Here is a 19801-nt window from a genome sequence, read left to right on the forward strand (position 1 = left end):
AATTATAAGAACATATCCAATTTCTGCTTATTTAAGATTTATTTTATTCATGAAGCTTTTCTTGATGTCTCATTTCTAAATTCCAATACACTAATTTTCAATCCTATGTATTTGGCATTTCTAAGAGAAAAATTACTAAAGGGAGAAAGAAGAGCTTCTATGATGAACAATTCTTATAAGATTTTCCACTGTGAGGATGTTTAGAAATGCAATACAATCCCATGAGAACATGCACTAGAATGTCCAACTGCTGAAGTGCTAGCTAGCAGTCAACCCTCTTTATTGTCTACTCAGAAAGCATGTTGGGATGTATGATGACTAGGGTGAGACTTACTGTTCTAGGTAAAGAATTCTTGAATGGCTGGCAATCTTCCTCAGAGCTTCCTTAAGCAATAAAGGAGGGTGATTAGAGTAAAAAAACTTGACTTTCAGGCTCAAAGACTGGCAGAATATTTTTTAAAGTGCTGTTTCTATTTCTAAATATTCTGCAGAGGAGCTGTAGTATTTGGTAACACCAGTAGTAAGATTATCCAAATCTGAAACTTCAGAGCAATTTCCAGGCTACATTACTACTCTATTGGCTTGACACCAGTCAGGCCCTTTACTGTTTATTAAGCTCATATAAATAGAATGGAAAATAGTTTACAGTCTCTGACACTGATCTTCGCTTATGTCTTCAGTAAAGTTCCACGTATGCTGATGGGATTCTATAAATACCAAATAACAGTCAGAGGCATGGAACAGGGTATCACTTGGCAAAGAGAAGACAGACAGTTAAATGAGCCTTCAGAATTGAACATTTCAAACAGTTTTCACATGTGGCTTCTGAATACTGCTCTGAATAATTTTGGGGAGTTGGAACATGGCCTTTAATGTGCATGGTTTTGAAATTTTCCTTTAAGATGCCATTATAAGCTGCAATAAAGCACTTCAATGTGCTCTCACACCTCAAAGTAGGTTATGTTTATTCAGTGACTGCTTACTATGTCATATCTTTGGACTTAAAAACAGCTGCTGTAATTGCAACACTTTAATACTGGTATGTATGTATATATATATATAAAATTCTCTTTCTGGAGTCTTCATTGAAGAGAGTAGCAAACCAGATATATGAATAATGTCGAAAGGAATTAGTCAAAAAAATTTCATTCACATTCTAAGCATGAAATCAGATAAAAAAATCTTTGTATTTCTCCTTTTACAACATACTGTCAATTCACTGTACTTACTTTAGCTTTATAGATGACATAAACATTTGATACCAATCTTCCTTCCTGGAGTGTACCCTTGAGATTGTGACATTATAGTGATCCATGTAACATGCCAGTACTTGGCAGGCAGGCTCTGTCTTGATTTAAGAGATCAACCCTTTCCAAAATATGCATTAAACATGGATATCAGCCAAATTTCAGCACAGAGCATGCAAAATACCTGAATGCTAAAGCTATGCATCTTTTTTTTTTCCTCTAAAAATAAATGTTCACTATAATTCTCCTAGCCAGAGATTCGTGTATTAACAGAAATAGCCACTTCCATTCTCAAGTGCCAAAGACTTGGGCATTTTTATAAGACCTATATATTTCATTTTGTTCCATACTGCTCTAATACATAAAAACTATTATGTATTTTATTCATCATAGACTGACTGATGTGTTTGATTAGTACATTTTGCAAAATTATCAAAAGTGCTACCCTGCTAATGATGTATCTATTATAGATCATTCTGATGATAAACAACACTTTATAAGAGCTTTGGTATTTTAAGTTGATCCTCATACAACTCTGATTTTTTTTTTTATTGGCTGCACCACTTGGCTTGTGGGAATCTTAGCTCCCTAACCAGGGACTGAATTCATGTCTCGTGCAGTGGAAGCTCAGAGTCCTAACTACTGGACCACGAGGGAATTTCCCCCCTATCCTACCTTTTTTTTTTTTTTAATCTGGAGGGAAACTGTTTCTTATTTCTTATTTCACATGAGTAAACAGGTTTGAAATGAATTAAATATTATCAAATCACACAGCTACTTAGAGGCAGAGATAGGATTAACCCAAGATCAGATGAAGATTTTCATGAATTGTCATACTGATTTTATTTCTACAAAGAAAAATACTGTTGGGCTGGCCAAAAAGTTTGTTCAGGAACAAGAATGAACTTTTTGGTCAACCCAAGATATTTAAATATTATGCAGCAAATATTCATCAGAAGCTTAATAATTGCCAGACAGTACTCTAGGCACAGACAACAGTGGGAATAGAGACATTTAAATCTGCGACAACATGGTCTGCTGGAGTACTTGGAAGGGATATATACAGATCCAACATTGAAGACCAAGGTATTCTTCTTTCCTGGAGTACTTGACATAGACTGAGTCCAAAAATCAGTAGAAGTTTTCAAGGTAAATAAAAGGGGAAAGAGGTTAAAGCCTGAGAAAGAAAGGATATTGTGCCAAGAAACTTGCATGTTTACAGGTCCAGAAATAAGAAAACATGATGTATATGAGGGAGGAAATGAAATTCAGCCTGGCTGTGCTGGAGATGGAAGCGAGGCCAAAGATGTTAAAGTGGACAGGCCACAAGAATGGCCTTCTGAACCGGGCAATAAAGTTTGAGACTGGCCCTGACAGCAACGGGACTCATGGAAGGGTACTCACTGGCACCCTGACCAACAGTTCTGATCTTCAAAAAGGCCAGCCTGTCTGAAATGAGGAGCAGGAGCTGGAGGAGGGTCAGAGAAACAGTAAGAAAGCTGTTTGAAGAATCCAGGTCAGAGATGGTGCAATCATGAACAAAGATGCTTGGCAAACAAAGAGAAGTTTGGACAAATAGGGCTTGCTTATTGATTACAGGCAGATGGAGATTGAGGCAGAAAGAGTTTAGCTTAGCTTGGTAATGAGGCAAATCGTGATGTTATTCTCCGTGAGAGAGAATAATAAGAGGAGCAGATGGTGGGAGTGAAACACAGGAATGGAGGAAGGGATATGTTCAACTTGAATCATGTTGAGTTAGAGATGAACGGGACGCTAAGTGAGAAGTTCAAGCAACATACAAGTAAACAGCTAAGGAGCTCAGGACAGACAGATCTAGTTGGAGATAAATGCCTGTGTTCCTTTAGCATTTGGATGATAAATAAAACCTAGTGAATAAGTAAGATCATCCCAAGAGGAACATTCAGTGAGAAGAGGGACCAGGATAGGTCACTTCCCAAAAGAGACACTATTCTTGCACTTAATATTTATTGTCTACTCTGTTCAGGCACTGTTTACAGAGCTAAAGACATAGAAATGCATAAAATACAAGTCTTGCTCTTACAATCATTATTTGGGGAGAAAAACATTGGAAAAGACTCTGATGCTGCGATGGATTGGGGGCAGGAAGAGAAGGGGACGACAGAGGGTGAAATGGCTGGAGGGCATCACTGACTTGATGGACATGAGTCTCAGTGAACTCCAGGAGTTGGTGATGGACAGGGAGGCCTGGCGTGCTGTGATTCATGGGGTCGCAAAGAGCTGGACACGACTGAGCGACTGATCTGAACTGAAACTAATAAAATAAAAATACTATGACAGATCACTATAGCTTATGTGAAAAAAAGAATAAGGCAGGGTATTGAAAGGTATTGAGTCAGTATTTAAGAAAAGACCAGAAGGAGTCACCAGCAAAAACAATACTTTCCAAGATACTAAGACAGAAAGGCCCTGGACTGATTCTAGGGAGAGCAAGGGAGCCAGTGTGGGTGGAAGGGTGTGATGGTAAGTATAGATGAAGCAAGAGGGCAACAGGAAGCCAGGGAGAAAGGCCCTCATAGGCTATTAGAAGGACTTTGGACCTTTAGTGAGTTGGGAAAACTCATTCTGTTGCCTTCAGAATGGAAGAATAACGTGACATGACTGATATTTTAAATGTATCCTTCTGGCTATGATTGAGACTGAAGGAGATATGGGGACACAAACATAAAGACCTGTTAGACTACTATAAACACACAGGTAAGGCACAGTGGCTTATATCAGGGGGTCAGGTCTGGAGATACTGGGCAATCATTAGATTCTGGAGGTATTTTAAAGATAGGGATAATGTGACTTTACTGATATTTCAAAGGCATAGTAAAATAGAATGTAAAGGAAAGGGAGGACTCCAAAGTTTGTGGTCAAAGCATCTGTGAATACAGAATTAACTTTTATTAAAAGGATGATGAGACTAGAAGATTGTGTTATTATTTTCACTTAACTGAAGAAATGGTACATTTAGAGGCTATGTGTTGGGGAAGAAAGCAGGATATGTTTGAAGCAGTGGAGCAAGGGCAGTATTTGGAGCGCAAAGAGAAAGAGAGTAAGCTCTTAGATGAGGTAGGAGACAAGAGAAGGAATCAGACAAAGGAAGGTCTTGCTGAGCATGTCATGTTGTGCAATTTGGTCTTTACCTGACAGTTATGGGAAGGCTCTGAAATGCCTAAGGTGGGAAGGTGATATGAACCAATCTGCATTTTATATAAAGATCTCTAGTTGGCGGCTTCCCAGGTGGCTCAATGGTAAAGAATCCATCTGCTAATGCAGGAGATGCTAGCGACTCAGGTTGGATCCCTGAGTTGGGAAGATCCCCTAGAGAAGGAAATGGCAACTCACTCCAGTATTCTTGCCTGGGAAAACCCATGGACAGAGAAGCCTGGTGGGCTACAGAGTAGACCATAGGGTCACAAAGAGTGGGATATGACTGAGCAACTGAGCACGAGTTCTACCTTGTGCCACCCCTTTACAGGAACCTCGACCCCTCTCCCACCACCACCCCCGACTCCTGGCAACGGCTGATCTGTTCTCCATCTCTATACTACTGTGATTTCAAGAATGTTAAAAAAAGGAATCATACAGCACGTGGCATTTTGAGACTGGCTTGTCTACTCTGCATAACGTTCTGACATCCACCAGGTCACTGCATACCTTAACAGTGTGTTCCTTGGACTGCTGCGTAACATCCTACGGCACGCATAAACCTTCATTTGCTAATCCTGCAGCTACTCAGAAACTTTTTGATTGCTTCAAGTTTCTGGCTATTGAAAATAAAACTGCTAAGGGCACTCATGTACAGCATTTTCTTGTGGTTGTAAATTCTTATTTCTCCGAAATAAATAACCACGACTGCGTTTTCTAATGTGCATGCTTTGTTATTTGAGACACTGCCAAGCTAATTTTCAGAGCAGCTGCACCATTTTACCTTACCAGCAACGCATGAGAGATCGTTTCTCTTCATCCTAACCAGCATTTTGTACTGTCACCCTTTTAAAATTGTTTGTGTATAATAATACCTCCATCTTTAAAAAATATATTTTTAGTTAGTGCTTGCGGTTATTATATGTCACAAAAGTGAAAGTGTTAGTGACTCTTTGTGACCCCATGGACTGTAACCCATCAGACTCCTCTGTCCATGGGACTCTCTAGGCTAGAATACTGGAGTGGGTTGCCATGCCCTTCTCCAGGGGATCTTCCCGACCCAGGGATTGAACATGGGCCTCCCATGTTGCAGGCAGATTCTTTGCCATCCGAGGCATGTCATAAAGGCAGAAAAAGCAGAGTTTTGAAATACCTATAGTATAAACTACAAAACAACATTTACCATTAGTGTAAAGCACTTTGCAAACCTAGACTTCCGCTTAATTAAGACGGTGGTGATCTGGTCGGTCATACCTTCATCCATGACAGCGTGCCACTGAAGTACATGCTTTGGGTACGAAGTTCTAACACTATAGGCCTGACATTGCCAGTCTCTGAATCCAGGCAAACCTGCAGGACAAGGTGGATTCTCACATATTCTGTATTGTTTTCTGGGACCATTACAATCCCTTGCTTCAGAACCTAGCCTAGAAAAGATAGTACAAATAATCAATTTTATCTTATTTTATGTTAACTACTCATTAAAAAAAAAATCAAAAGGCATTGTATTAATAAGGGATAATCCTTTCTATTAAATCTACTTTTGAAAATGTGGACAGATTAAATGATTAGTAACAGTAGGAAATCCATATGTTTATTTAAAAATGTGTATTTTTTTCTAATATTTGATACATTTAATTTCCAAAATATAGGAGAAACAAAAGTCCGTTTGCTATGAAAATGATATAGAAGGGTAAAGGACAGAAGCTGGGGGCAAAATACACTCCCGTTGAGGAGTGTAGCCAAGAAATTCCAATGAGATGCTTCTAAGGTTTTCACACACATTTTAAAAAATCATTTGCTGAGGAACTGGGCCACTGAACCCATACCAAAGTCAAAGCATAAAACTGAAATGACTCTCACACATTTCCTAGGATCACCACTAGGAAAGATGGAGCCAAACAAGCTGGTCTTGGATGCTCCTTGTCTGTACACATGCTCAGCACAGTTTGCTTTCTCATCCTTCTCAGCTTGTACTGACATTCATGCTGCCCTCATTCCCTCCGTTTCTGAAGTCCTCTCAGCTACCGGCTCCTCTCACGGATCTTTTAAACGGTGACGCACTTTTCCTAACATGTCTCCCTGCTTGGGTCAACACAGTTTTTTATTTGATTTATTCTCAAGAAAACAACCTGTGTGGTGTTTAACTATTTGCTCTTAGGAGGGTTGGTCTTATTTTCTTCTTCAAAGGGAGTTCTTATACATAATAATTTGAGAGACTTTTCTGTCTTCCAAAGTGGACTGGGTTTGAAGAAGTGTCTTTGGTCCCTGACATGGTTTATCAGTAAAACCTTTTTTATTTCACACTTGAAGAAAACAATGCCCTCCCCCAATCCAGGAATGTTGCGTTTACCCAGGACACTTGCGCTCTCGACTGCTGATCCCAGAACTGCAGGTTCGGGTACAGGGACTCCACATGCTCCACTCTCCAGCCGCGAGTCCGGGTGCTGCGGTCCTGCTGGTACACTCTCCAGCCTTACACCACTATTCCAAAAGTTATGTCTTAGGTGAACAAATCAGGGCACAATGGAAAATCATTCACTGGCCTATCGAGTCACTGGAATTGCGATTAAATCAGGTCAGCTAAAGCCCCAAACGTGTGGAATTGAAAAAGACCAAAAATTAGTTGGCACGTGCTTAATGTCACAGTAATAATTCACTGGTCCAGTTCTCCCAGCTCTCATGTCAGGTCACACAGTCTTGTCATAAAAATAGGACACGGGTATTTGTATTATAGCCCTGAGAATTCAGTGCTTGTGACAGAGACAGGGTGAATGGGGGAGTGGGGATTGTACAGCCAGGGAAGAAAAACTAACATGCTCTAGAAAAAAAACAATAATTTAATAGAGAAGAATGAAAAATAGGTTCATATTTTGTAGGTAAGATATAAATGTAGGTAATATAAATGGAGGTAAAGATATCAATGGTAGGTAAGATACAAATGTCTTTGACGAGAATGAAGCAGACATTAGCAAATCCACCCATTTTTATTTGAAATGTCAGTGTTTCAGGGTACTCTCTCTCCTTGCAATTAGAAACAAAGCTTATGACTCACTTTCATTTACATTGCTTTTTCTTTTTTCCCTAAGTTTCCATCATGAGAAAGACAGCAATGACAGAAGAGAAGAGTGTGTTCATTTTCTTTTTTATATTTATTTTATCATTAATTTTAAACAAAAGCAGCCAAAGAATTTTCTTTTTTTTTTTTTGGTGGTCACTGAGGAATAGTTGCCAGAATTTGATGGAGAGATTATTATAATTTCTCTCTTTTTTTTTTTTGCTCAGTCATGTTCAACTCTTTGTGATCCCATGGACTATTCAGATGATGGATCCTCCAGGCCAGAATTCTGGAGTGGGTAGCCTTTCCCTTCTCCAGGGGATCTTCCCAACCCAGGGATGGAAGCCAGGTCTCCTGCATTGCAGGCGGATCCTTTACCAGCTGAGCCACAACAATTTCTCCTTATTCCTGGAAAATCAGATCTATCATGATCACAGCAAAGATATTAAAGGTAAAAATTAACTGAACAAAAAAAAATGTTGGAAATAATAAGTAAAGATTAAAAATTTAGATAAGTGATTGTATAATGACAAGAGTTGAGCAAGATGTTCATACTAGTTCTAAACAATTTTCTGTACCAGTGGCAACATGATTTATAAGGGATTGTGAAGAAATCATACCAATTCTGTGATCCTCAGTTTTCCCATCTCAAAATGTGAATGAAAATCATATATAGCTAATAGACTTAGCAGAGGTTGAATGAAACTAAGCACAATGCATAGCCCATACTGACGATTTAATGAAGATTAACCAAAATAAAAATACCAATAACACCAAATTATATATCATTATATTAATTTTATCAATAAGTTTCCAGAAATCTCACCAAAATTCTATTATGATTTTAAATGATCTGTTTCTTTAAAACTTATTTTGAAAATATGTGTTTAAATGCTGTTTTTAGAAGAATTTATAAAACTATGCTACGAAGTTTTGTGTGAGCCCAGTTAGTCCTTTTCTATGTAATAAATAGTTCCTGAAGATTTTCTCTAATAATGTCAAATCTAAGGAACTCTACTCAGTATTTTGTAATGACCTATAAGGGGAACAGAATCTAAAAAGAATATATATATGTATATGCAATAACTGAATCACTTTACTGTATACATGAAACTAAGATAACATTGTAAGTCAATTATATTTCAATAAAATTAAAACAAAATTCAATCTCTTTCAGATTCAAAGAGTTTTACATCCAGGTTTGGGAAGAAACAAAACAAAACCTCAGTAATTCAGAGTATAATGACATGCTAAGATTGACATTAAATAAACTGAGATTTTTGTAGGAAGATTCAGCCTGAATGTTGTAAAAGGGGGAAAAAACAAACCTTGTGAAAACTTTGAAATAATTTACTGGTTTTAGGGATTTCATGATGTTGTGCCATTCATGGGGGAAAAAAAAAAAACAAACCCCAAAGTGAATCCTGCCAAACTTCAATTGGTCAAGTAGATTTGACCTACATGAAGGGCATTTATTTTTACCCCCTAAGTGCGTATCACAGCTCTTTGCCCATTTAGTGGTAAGCTGGCATTGAAAGGCTGGGCTAGAGTTCACAGTGAACTTAAAAATATTCTGGGAAAGACCCAGATCTAGACTTGCATGTCATTTAAACTAGTCACGTCTGGCAGACGAAGAGAAATGGAAACAGATATACAAGCTAAATTTGCATCCCGGAATTGGTGAAATTCAAAGAAAGCATAGTATAATAGTTAAAGTCCACTAACTTCAGATAACCAACTCTGGGTGAAACTATGGAAAACCCGCTTTTGTGTCTTCTCGGTGGAGCTTTGTTTCAACACTGGGGAAAGTTTTAAGTGCTTTGTTTAATTATTATATAATATATTCTATTGGGTTTATATGTAAAATGATCCTAATGCTTTTCATGAATTTTCTAGTAGCATGTTTTGTTTCATTCCAATTTTTTAGTTTTAAAAAATATATTACACAAGATTTAAAGAACTCAAAATTTCTCATATTGAATAATTCAGTATGACCTATGAAAATGCTAAGGAAATTTATAATATAGATTCTTTCTGCAACAGTACATGACCTAAAAAAGTTTGACTATATTTCTATTCTCTCTAATTTCTATGTGAATATGCCTAGAAAGTTGAAGAAAACAGCCAATTGGAAGAGGTCCTTGAAAATGACAAAGGAAATATTATTGTCTAATTAAATCCTCTTGTATATATATATTGTTAGATGAAATAAGAGGAAGAAAGAAGGCAATAAACTGCCCCCTTATGTAAATTTGTGACTAAGGATATTATAACATTCATTTTTTCAATAAAGCATGATGATAATAATTTCATCACTTAAGAACTTAGGAAAGTAAATAATTAAAATATATTATGCAGCATCCTTCAAAACAGTCTAATATTTTAGTCACTTGGTATTTAGCGTTCCTTCTCCATCCTCTCATTCCTAGAAAATATTTTAAGTAAAAAACATACACTTCTTGATTTTAAGCATATCATTTATCAACTCACAGACCTCTGTTAATATAAATGTAAACACAGATGCCAGTATTATAAAGAGAAAATGAGAAAGAAAACAGGCTGCTTTTAATTTGGAAAAGGCTGTGCATAAACAGTAGATAAATCCTTATCTCCAAAATCACTATGAATCATAAAATTCTTGTTGGAACCTTCTCAGACTTAATTATATACTCTTTGGTGAACTACTTATACAGCTCAATTAACATCATTAGAGTGTAACACATTACAAAATTCTCAGCTTTGTTTCTCAGATTGCCATGTACTGAGCTAGCAGTGTTCAGCATGAGGTTGCAAGCATCCAAATATTTTAGCCCTATAGCCCTCAATTACAGAGTGTTGGAAGCTATTTTCATGATGGCTCCTACAACAGCTGGAACAGATGGAGAGTTGAAGAAGCCCACATGGCCTGAGGAACCAAGACGTTCATTAGTTATTTCAATGTATAAAACATTACAGAACCATTGAGAATATCATTAGCACAATTATAGGGAAATGAAACATTTATTTTTAATGAATAATTACAATTTTGATTGCTGAAAGAATAAGTTTACCTTAGAGAACTCAAGAATGCAATTTATTCTCATAAATATTGGAAGAAAAAAACAATAGAAAAATATTTAGGACACCAGATTATAAAAATGAACAGATTTTAAATTGCTAATGAAGAACTAAGTAAGACAAATGGACTGTGTGATGTTTGAAGACGTGTGGCTGAATATTTGGTTATCTCTGTTTATTACTGCTTTCGTGTTTCAGGGATGACGAAAATTATTGCTGGTGCAGAGTTTTATGACTCAAGCAATAAATTACTCAGCATAATACCATGAGGCTTGCCCAATATACACACATTATTGCACTTTTGTGTATAATTTAAAACAAATCCAAATTCTGACTCTCTGCATAAGCTCACAGAAAACACATTTGGCAGTCTGTAAACAACTGACTGATATTTCACAGAAGTTCTCTATCAAGAAACCGTTTTCTTACTGATTGTATTGGGTGATAAAATATTTCTAGTCCTTTTTTATTATCTGGGACTTAATTTGTACATTTTTCTTTTTCTCATTAAAGAAATCATAGAAGTAATAAATGACTACAGGCTTATGTCAAATAATCCAGAAATGTCAGGAGAAAAGTTGCATTCACCCTTACTGTCAATTGTTTTATTCCATCCATCAATTTCAACTCCCTCCCAAGAGTTAACTACTAATTACAATTTGGAGTTTATGTGTTCAAACCACTTTCTATGAGTTTAAAAATATATAAACCCTGTGTGTATACTCACATTTGTACACAAATTATTTTTTTCCTAAATCTCAAATGGTACCATATAAAGTATGAATTTTTCTGACATGTCTCTATACTAACCACCATGTCTAGTAGATGTTTTCAAGTTAATACAGATATAACTACCTCATTCTGTGATCAGCTATACTGGAACCATTCCTCTTCCAATGAATATTTTGTTTTTTCTTATTTCTCACCATAGCAGGTGACATCCTCACATAAGTATATGTGTGTGTACATGCAAACATGCCTATATTTGTGCACATGTGTTAAGAACTTATTTAGGACAAAATTCTAGAAGTGGAATTGCTAGATTTCCATTTCTGTCCATTTTTCATGTGGATGCATTTTTAAACTAGCTATATAATTTTTTTCACTAAGTAATTCACCCCAAGTAATCTTTATGTTGTTGATTTGTTTCAAATGTAATGAAAATTCATAGTCTTCAGAGGCAAGGTTTCTGATCTTACATCTAATGAGTAAGTAATAGCTGTTCTACTTTCCCTTCATAGAATAAAAAATGGAAAATTATGTAAACTAGTGTACTATATTTTGATTATATTAGCTATAAGTTTATATGGGATCTAATTTCTTCATATTTGTCAAAGAAAATTAATTTTTATAGCAATTGAAATGATCTGGAAATATACACTAATAAATTTCTACAGCCTTATGAAATACATTTAACAACTTAAGGCAGTCAAATGTTTACTAATCTCCCAAATGTTAATTAGAATATTTTATTCATGATGCTTGAAATGACAAGGAAAAATTACACTCAGTGGCTCTCCTAAGATAATACTTTAAAGGATTAATTAGCCCTGAGAAATTTTAGTTTTTATTAATTTGTGAATACTTATATTTAAGTTTAGTAGTAAAAATATTTAGTTTTTGTTAAAGTAATACATATATCCAATTCTCCACACCGTTATAATCAACAATAAAAAATACAGCTGATATTTAAAAAACAGGCATGTGCTAAAACTGAAAACAGATAAAATGCTGAAATTTTTCTATATAATAAAAGTACTCCACTAGTGTTAAGATAGATACCTTTGTAACTGGCAGAAGAAAATGTCTCACTGGTTATACTTATAGGAGAAATGTAAGTTTCCTCTTAAGTTTCACTTCATAGTCTTATACTTCAGATAGCACCACCAATAACTTACCTTACCAGTGTCACAATCGGTTCCATCCATTGGTGGATCTAGTTTGGTTTTGCATTCTTTCTCCCCTTCCACCTTGCACCACAACCCTGTGCAAATAACATGCTGAAAACAAGGGTATAATAACTATAAGGGGAAGGCATCACATTTCTGAGGTTAAGTCTACAAGGTTTGAGAGAGCAATTTTAATAGAACATCAGAGATGATTTGAAGAAAATATCCTTTGAGTACCTTTATTAAACTTACAGTTGAAATAGTCTATGGCCTATTTATAGTGCTGAGAAGACTAATATAAAGATAAAATGTTTCATAAATTTAAGTATTTTAAAATTTCTTAAAATAAAAACAGGTATGATTATGCAAGATTAAGTAGCTTCAACAGAAAACTGTAAGCTAAGAATCATTATTTATACCACATTATATGAACCAACCTGGAAGAATCAAAGTAATGTGCCTACGGTCTCAATTTAATGCCTCCTATCTTAAAGTCTGTCCTCACTTATGCTTTGCTGTATGCCGCCTGCCGTGTTAGTACTTCACTATTTCATTACATCGCCTTGGCCCCTGATGTGATACAGGGATTCTCAGTGGGCACATTTCCCATAACTGTTGTCAGTCAATTTTCCACAGTACGAATGCATCCTAGATACCCAGAATACATTTAACTTTTTCTAGGGAAAAGTTGAAGGACCAAACAAAAATACTGGGATAAAATAGCATAAACAGAGCAACACTGAAAGAAGAGAATTCTATAGTTATGGCAGCCCAGAGAGATAGATAAAAAGGCACAACCACCACATTCTTAAGGACTTTCTATGTCTATAGGATGGATGATGTTTCTGAGATACAAGCATGTTATTAACAAATTACACAGAAACATGAAATCCGTGTGGCATACTTAAAGCAACTAGAGTGATCTATCTTGAAGATGATTGTGTGACTACCTATCCAGATATTTGGAGAAAAGGGCAGAAGCAAGCAGGTCGATAAGGACAGAATAAGTGTCAATGTGAAAGACAGTCTTTGAAGTTGGACTGGTGAGAAGACCAGTCAGATGAGAGGATGTACATAAGGGAAGGGAGTAGTGAACAAGATTTTAAAGATAGAAAAGCCAGATTCTGAGTGCCAGGATGGACTAGGGACTCCATATTTGGAGGGAAAAAGAAGCCACTCAGCAGTTGACAACCAGGTTGATAAGATAAAAAGGCTATTTTAGGAGGTTTACCCTGGCAGTGGTATTCAAAACAGATTGAAAATCACTGCATGTTAAAATTAACTTATGACCCAAATCTACTAAATACTTTGGGGATGATATATTTAAACTAAATTTTCAAGCAGGTCTGTCACATCTCCAATTCCGAATTTGTTACAAATATCCAAATATTATTTTCCTATTCTTTATTTAAAAATTTAGATTTTAGAACTGTTTTAAGCTCTTAAAAATTCAATACTCTATGGCAGGAGTGTGATATATTTTATTTACACAATTTTACCTGCTGTGACAGATAGTTTTTCTGCCTAAAACTATTTCATACAAATATTATATTTATATTTAAATAAAATTAAAATTTTTATATTTTATTAATATTTATTTAATAAACATTATATTTATTATATTTAGAATATGATTTAGTTTAATATATGAACTATTGTTTGCATATATCATTCATCAAAAATTTATCCAGGAACTAATTTTAAAGAATGCCTAAATCAAACAGCTTCTCTGTAATATTTTTGACTCTTGAAAATAAGCAGAGAGGTTAACTGTTTATCATGTACTTTTGTGGACATATTTATATTTGAATTAGTGGATATCTAACCTGAGGATTTTAGTTCCTAAAAGTTTTCTTTTTCCTCCAAGACAATCTTGTTAATAAAATTTTATAATTATGGGGTCAAATGATGAATTTTCCACCAAAGAAGAATTTTGCTTTATTTATTTTCAATAAAACTTAGTTGTATTGTAACATGAATTATTTTAATCAAGTTTGTTAGTTAACCAATGCATACTGAACTAAAAAACAAATCTTGTTTATGTTGTAGTTTTAAAATCATGCTTGCTTGTTGAACACTGTTGGTGGTCTGAATTCTGACCTTCAACCATTATCTGCTATTCAAAACAGCAGGTACTCTAATTGATTCCCACTTGAGGCACTGAGAGCATAAAAGCAAACTTGGCAGCTTTTCAAGATAAGCACAGTCATGTAGAATAAATCTCTCATAGAGGAGATCTCTTTCCTCTTTATGTTCTATAGTTCTGGGATCTTACTGTAAGTAAATTATAACCTCATTGTGAAAGGTAACTCAGATTCAGGATTTCAAACCAAACTGTCAAAAGTGAAAAAATAAAATATGGAAGAAATGGGATGGACTGTTTTCACCTTGAGAAGTGTAAAACCTCAGATATGTGATATTAGAGCTATGTAACACCAAACTCTTTCTTAAGAAGGGTTGTGTATTTTGTTAGAAGCAAATGCTCTCTGTGTGTTTCACAGGCCAGAGTCAAATATTCCTTTCAACTTAGTGAAATCTCTTAATATGTCGATTAAGAACTTTAATACTTAAAATGCTGTGCAAAGGAATCCAGGACAGAAATGTGTAATCCAGCTTCTCCTAACAAACTAACAAAAATAATATAACATTCTTTTTTTATTCCTCTATAATAAGAAATGACCATTAAAAGCATAAATGAAGTTGGATGTTTATCTCAAGAAGGCTTTTAAAAAGTTTACATGAAAAACTATATCTTTTCAATGGAATAATTTAAATGGAAGATTAACAGTCCATGTATAGATATCATAAAATTTATCTTCGAAGACGTGTACCCATTTTTTTTATAGCAAATAGATCCATTAACATGTTCTAAATTTTATGTTAAAATAAAAAGTATTAAGTGCATATGCATGGAAGCAGCAATTAAATCTTGAACATGTAACTCCTTGTTTGTCCATAAACTATCTTCCAAACTACAATTTCAAGAATGTAATGTCTGACTGTAAGTGTAAATCAGTATGGGATAATATTTTCAAAAATAATTTTTCTATCAGAGAGCACCTTGGTATTATTAAAGATGAAAAAGAGGACAAAGTAAGGGAAAGAGAAAGAGAGGTATTCAAAAAATAGAATACAAAGGTTCAGAAGAAATAAGAAAAAGCTGAAATGTAGTTCTTTGTGGAAAATAATAAGTGAAGTCGCTCAGTCGTGTCCAACCCTCAGCGACCCCATGGACTGCTGCCTTCCAGGCTTCTCCATCCACGGGATTTTCCAGGCAGGAGTACCAGAGTGGGGTGCCATTGCCTTCTCCAATATTAAAACTAATCAACAAAAAAGAGAAGGCAAAAATAAATACTATTAAGAATAAAAAAAATGAAGGGACATCTACTGATCATGTAAAGGCTTACAGAAATAGGAAGAGACACTGTGAACAACTTTACACCAAATAACTTTACAATGTATATGAAATGGAGAAATATTTTTTAAAAATTTACTAAAAACTTGGTAAAATGGATCCAAGAAGAAATAGAAAAGTTGAAACTACTGTGTAACCACAGAATAATCCAAAGTGATTATTAAAAATCTTCCCACAAAGAATAGAACTGATCTAAACACTTAAATTCTCAATTTACATAAACTATCTAAAGAACAGAAAAAGAGATAATATTTCTAAACACACATCATGATGCCCAAACCAGACAGCAGTTTGAAAAGAAAATGAAAATAGTGATCTACTTAATTTATGAACTTAGATTGAAATATGCTGCACATTTTTTGACAAACTGAATCCCCAGCAATCCATGAAAAAAATGTAATGTACCATCACAATCATGTTGGGTTTTTCTTGGAATACAAGGCTACTATAATATTAGAGATTTGGTTAATACAATCAAGTACATAAAAAGTTCAAAATCTATGATTTTTGTATCTCTCAATATGCAGCTTGTGACACAATTCAACATCCATTCGTTAAAAAAAGTTAGCAAACTAGCCACTGAAGGAAACACCTTCAAAGATAATGGACATCTGGACATCTATCAAAATCTACAACAAACATCACCAAAAAACCCATAAAATGTTGAAAGTTTCCTTTTAAGATTAAGTAAATAGTGAAGATGGCGTCTTGGGACAAACATAAAAAAAAAGTGAATTTGTGATGTATTCATAGTAGAGAGAGGAAGAACATAACTGTCAATCTAGACTTACGAACTCAGCTAAAATTTTATTCAAGACTGAAGGTTAAATAAAGACTCTTCAAGGAAACAAAAACTGAGTGTTTACTACCAACAGATTTTCCCCAAAGGAACTTCTAAATGTTATACTTCAAGAGGAATATGATCTCATAGGGAAGGGCTGAAAAGCACTTGTGAACCTGACAAAAATGGTGATAAATCTAAATAAATATTTACTACATAAAACAATAATAATTGGACTTCAGTCATTTTTATAAACATTTTTAATAGGAAGAAATACTAGAAATCTATCACATCTACATCTCAAAAACTTTATCCCTTAGCAGAAATAATTTGACCACTGACAGCTTAGTAAATTTGATCTTGTCTACTTCACTTCCTTCACTCCACATGCTTCATGACTGCTGGTGGTAGAAGTAGAGTAACAGATGTCAAGAAAAATATAGTCTACGGATAGCCAACAAATGTAGCAGCAAGCTTCAAAGGACCCCTCATTAGAACACATCTTGGTGTGTTAAAGAAAATCAAGGAGTGAGAGAAATATAGAGAATGAAGAACTGTCGATACATACTCAATGAATCCCAGGTGGTGGTGAAGGCAAAAGAAGGGGGAAGCAGACGATGAGATGGTTAGATAGCATCACCAACTCAATGGACATGAATCTGAGCAAACTCTGGGAAATAGTGAAGAACAGAGGAGCCTGGCATGCTGCAGTTCATGGAGTTGCAAAGAGTCAGTCATGGGGACCTAAAGAGTTGGACACAACTGAGCATGCATGCAAAGAAAAGAATAAAAAGTGAGAAGGAATTGTTTGAAATATTTGAAAGAAAAATGATCCAGACTTTCCTTGTAAGAATGAGAAATGTAAGATAAAAATATTCCCCTTCTGGAATGGTGGGATAAGTTCCCAGAAGACCAATCCTCCTGTAGCTAACAAACACAAACTGTGGAATGATGGCAAAAACCAATTTTCTGGTAGTTTCAGAATGTAGAACAAAGGCAGATCAGCTCTTTAGGGGAGCTTAAGGAATCAGCACAAGTCGAGTTCATCGTCTTTGTGGCTTTGATCTGACAGTGGATTGTGGTCATGGCATGACACAATGGTTAAAGTAACACACGCCATCTTTTAGACTCATGAAGACAGAAACGGATGCGGTCAAAGCTGTCAAAACTTGAAGTGTTAGTTGCTCAGTCATGTTTGACTCTGTGTGACCCCAATGGACTGTAGCCCACCAGGGTTCTATGCCCATGGTGGGCTGCCATTCCCTTTTCCAGGAGATTTTCCTGACCCAGGGATCAAACCTGGGTCTCCTGTATTGCAGGCAGATTCTTTACCATCCTCTTTAGCCACCAGGGAAACCCCAAAAAGAAGAGAGTCAGAGAAGCTTAGGTCTTTCTGTGGCATCTGTACCATGCATGCAAGGGACACACTCGAAATAAGGAAAAAGTGAGCTGATGTAACATATGAAGTGCTATCCACAGCAGATAAGATAGTTTCCAGTTTGATTCTAACAAACTTAATTGTTTGTGAAAACAAAACTCAAAACACTCTTTGGAGGAATATAACTAAATGCAGAGTATGTGCTGTGACAGGGGTCAGTAAACGCTTTCTGTAAAGTGCCATACAGCATATACTTCAGGCTTGTGGGCCATGGGATCTCAGTGGCAACTATTTATCACTCACTGTAGTTTGAAGGCAGCCAAAGAAAATGTGTGAACAAAGGTGACTGTATTCCAGTCACCTTCTGGAAGTTTTAAATGTATAAAACTTCATTTATAAAAACAGGCCACCAGTACCTAACCCAGAGTTTGCAAAAAAAAACTAATGCATTGATATATAACATGTTAATGTATTAATAATGTAGAATGAAAACATGTATATACAAATAAACATTCATAAATCTTCTGAATAGCTTGATTCATAATAGCTAACATACTGATGTCTACTAAGAGGTGAACTGATAAACACAACAGTTTATGTTTCAGTGGAATACTATTCATCAAGAAAAAAGAACTGATCAGTCATACTCATAAACAGATATAAAGAATGTCTGACTTTTGAATGTATAAGAAAATGTCATTGTAAATGTAAAGCAGTAGAGGACACAATCACAAAAAATAGAGCATAAGTATAAAACACAAACAAGTTGACAAAAATTTTTATAAAACTAACTTAAATCAACATAGAAAGTGTTAAACTAGCTGATGAAAATGCCAAAAAATTATTACATTGGTCTAAATAGAAAAATACAAAATCTAGTCATTGCTTTTCTCTAGTAAACATATCCATCTAGCCATACTCATATCTGTGATTCTATTTTATCTGGAAAGGTTGAAGATAAAAATGTGATAAATATTAACTAGGATAATGGTTTTAACGACATACAAAATAGATTTTACAGCACAAGCCATAAAACATGCAAAAGAGAAAAACAGATCAACAGATAAAAGTCATAAATATGTATGTACCTGTAATATAACCAAATGATATATAAGGAAATAATTGACAGAAACACAGAGAAAAATAAATCAATTGTTAGAGTTGGGTATTTGAACACATCTGTTAAACTTTTCAACATTAATAGATCAGTCAAATAAAAATAAACAGATATTTTGAATAATAATATTAATATGCTTCAAGATTTAGTCACAGATAATGAACTTTAAAAACCATACATTCTTTAGCAGAAGACCTAACTAGCTATTTCTCCAAAGTAGACATACAGGTAGTCAACAGGCACATGAAATGATACTTAATATGGCTAATTACTAGGGAAATGCAAATCAAAACTACAGTGAGATATCACCTCAGGCTGGTCAGAATGGCCACCATCAAAGAGTCTACAAATAAAAAATGGTGGCGACAGTGTGGAGAAAAAGGAGCCCGCTTACAGTACTGGTGAGAATGTAAAGTGGAATGGCCACTATGGAACACAGTTTGGAGGTTCCTTAAAAACTAAAAATAGTTACTATATGATCCAGCAATTTCACATATGGGCATATATCCAGAGAAGAGTCCCAATTCAAAAAGATACATGCACCTCAATGTTCACCACAGTGCTAGTTACAACAGTCAGGACATGGAAGCAACCTAAAGTCGGTTGACAGATGAACTGATAAAGAAGATGTGGTATGTGTGTGTGTATTTATGTATGTGTGTGTATTTATGTATGTGTGTGTGTG

The 19801-nt window shown here is 35.2% G+C and overlaps 1 protein-coding gene across 1 annotated transcript in view; it reads right to left on the bottom strand.

Annotated features, from left to right (window-relative positions):
* Window positions 1–19801, bottom strand: part of ADAMTS19 (ADAM metallopeptidase with thrombospondin type 1 motif 19) — a 270234-nt gene that overhangs the window by 84491 nt on the left and 165942 nt on the right. The window contains exons 11-13 of the mRNA XM_019964589.2: window positions 12435–12536; window positions 6775–6905; window positions 5676–5848 (exon numbers count right to left, since the gene is read on the bottom strand). Of these exons, the coding sequence (XP_019820148.2) occupies window positions 5676–5848; window positions 6775–6905; window positions 12435–12536 (406 nt within the window). The remainder of the gene's footprint in view (window positions 1–5675; window positions 5849–6774; window positions 6906–12434; window positions 12537–19801) is intronic.

The sequence above is a fragment of the Bos indicus genome, chromosome 7 (assembly GCF_029378745.1).
Source record: "Bos indicus isolate NIAB-ARS_2022 breed Sahiwal x Tharparkar chromosome 7, NIAB-ARS_B.indTharparkar_mat_pri_1.0, whole genome shotgun sequence".
NCBI classification, from domain to species: domain Eukaryota; kingdom Metazoa; phylum Chordata; class Mammalia; order Artiodactyla; family Bovidae; genus Bos; species Bos indicus.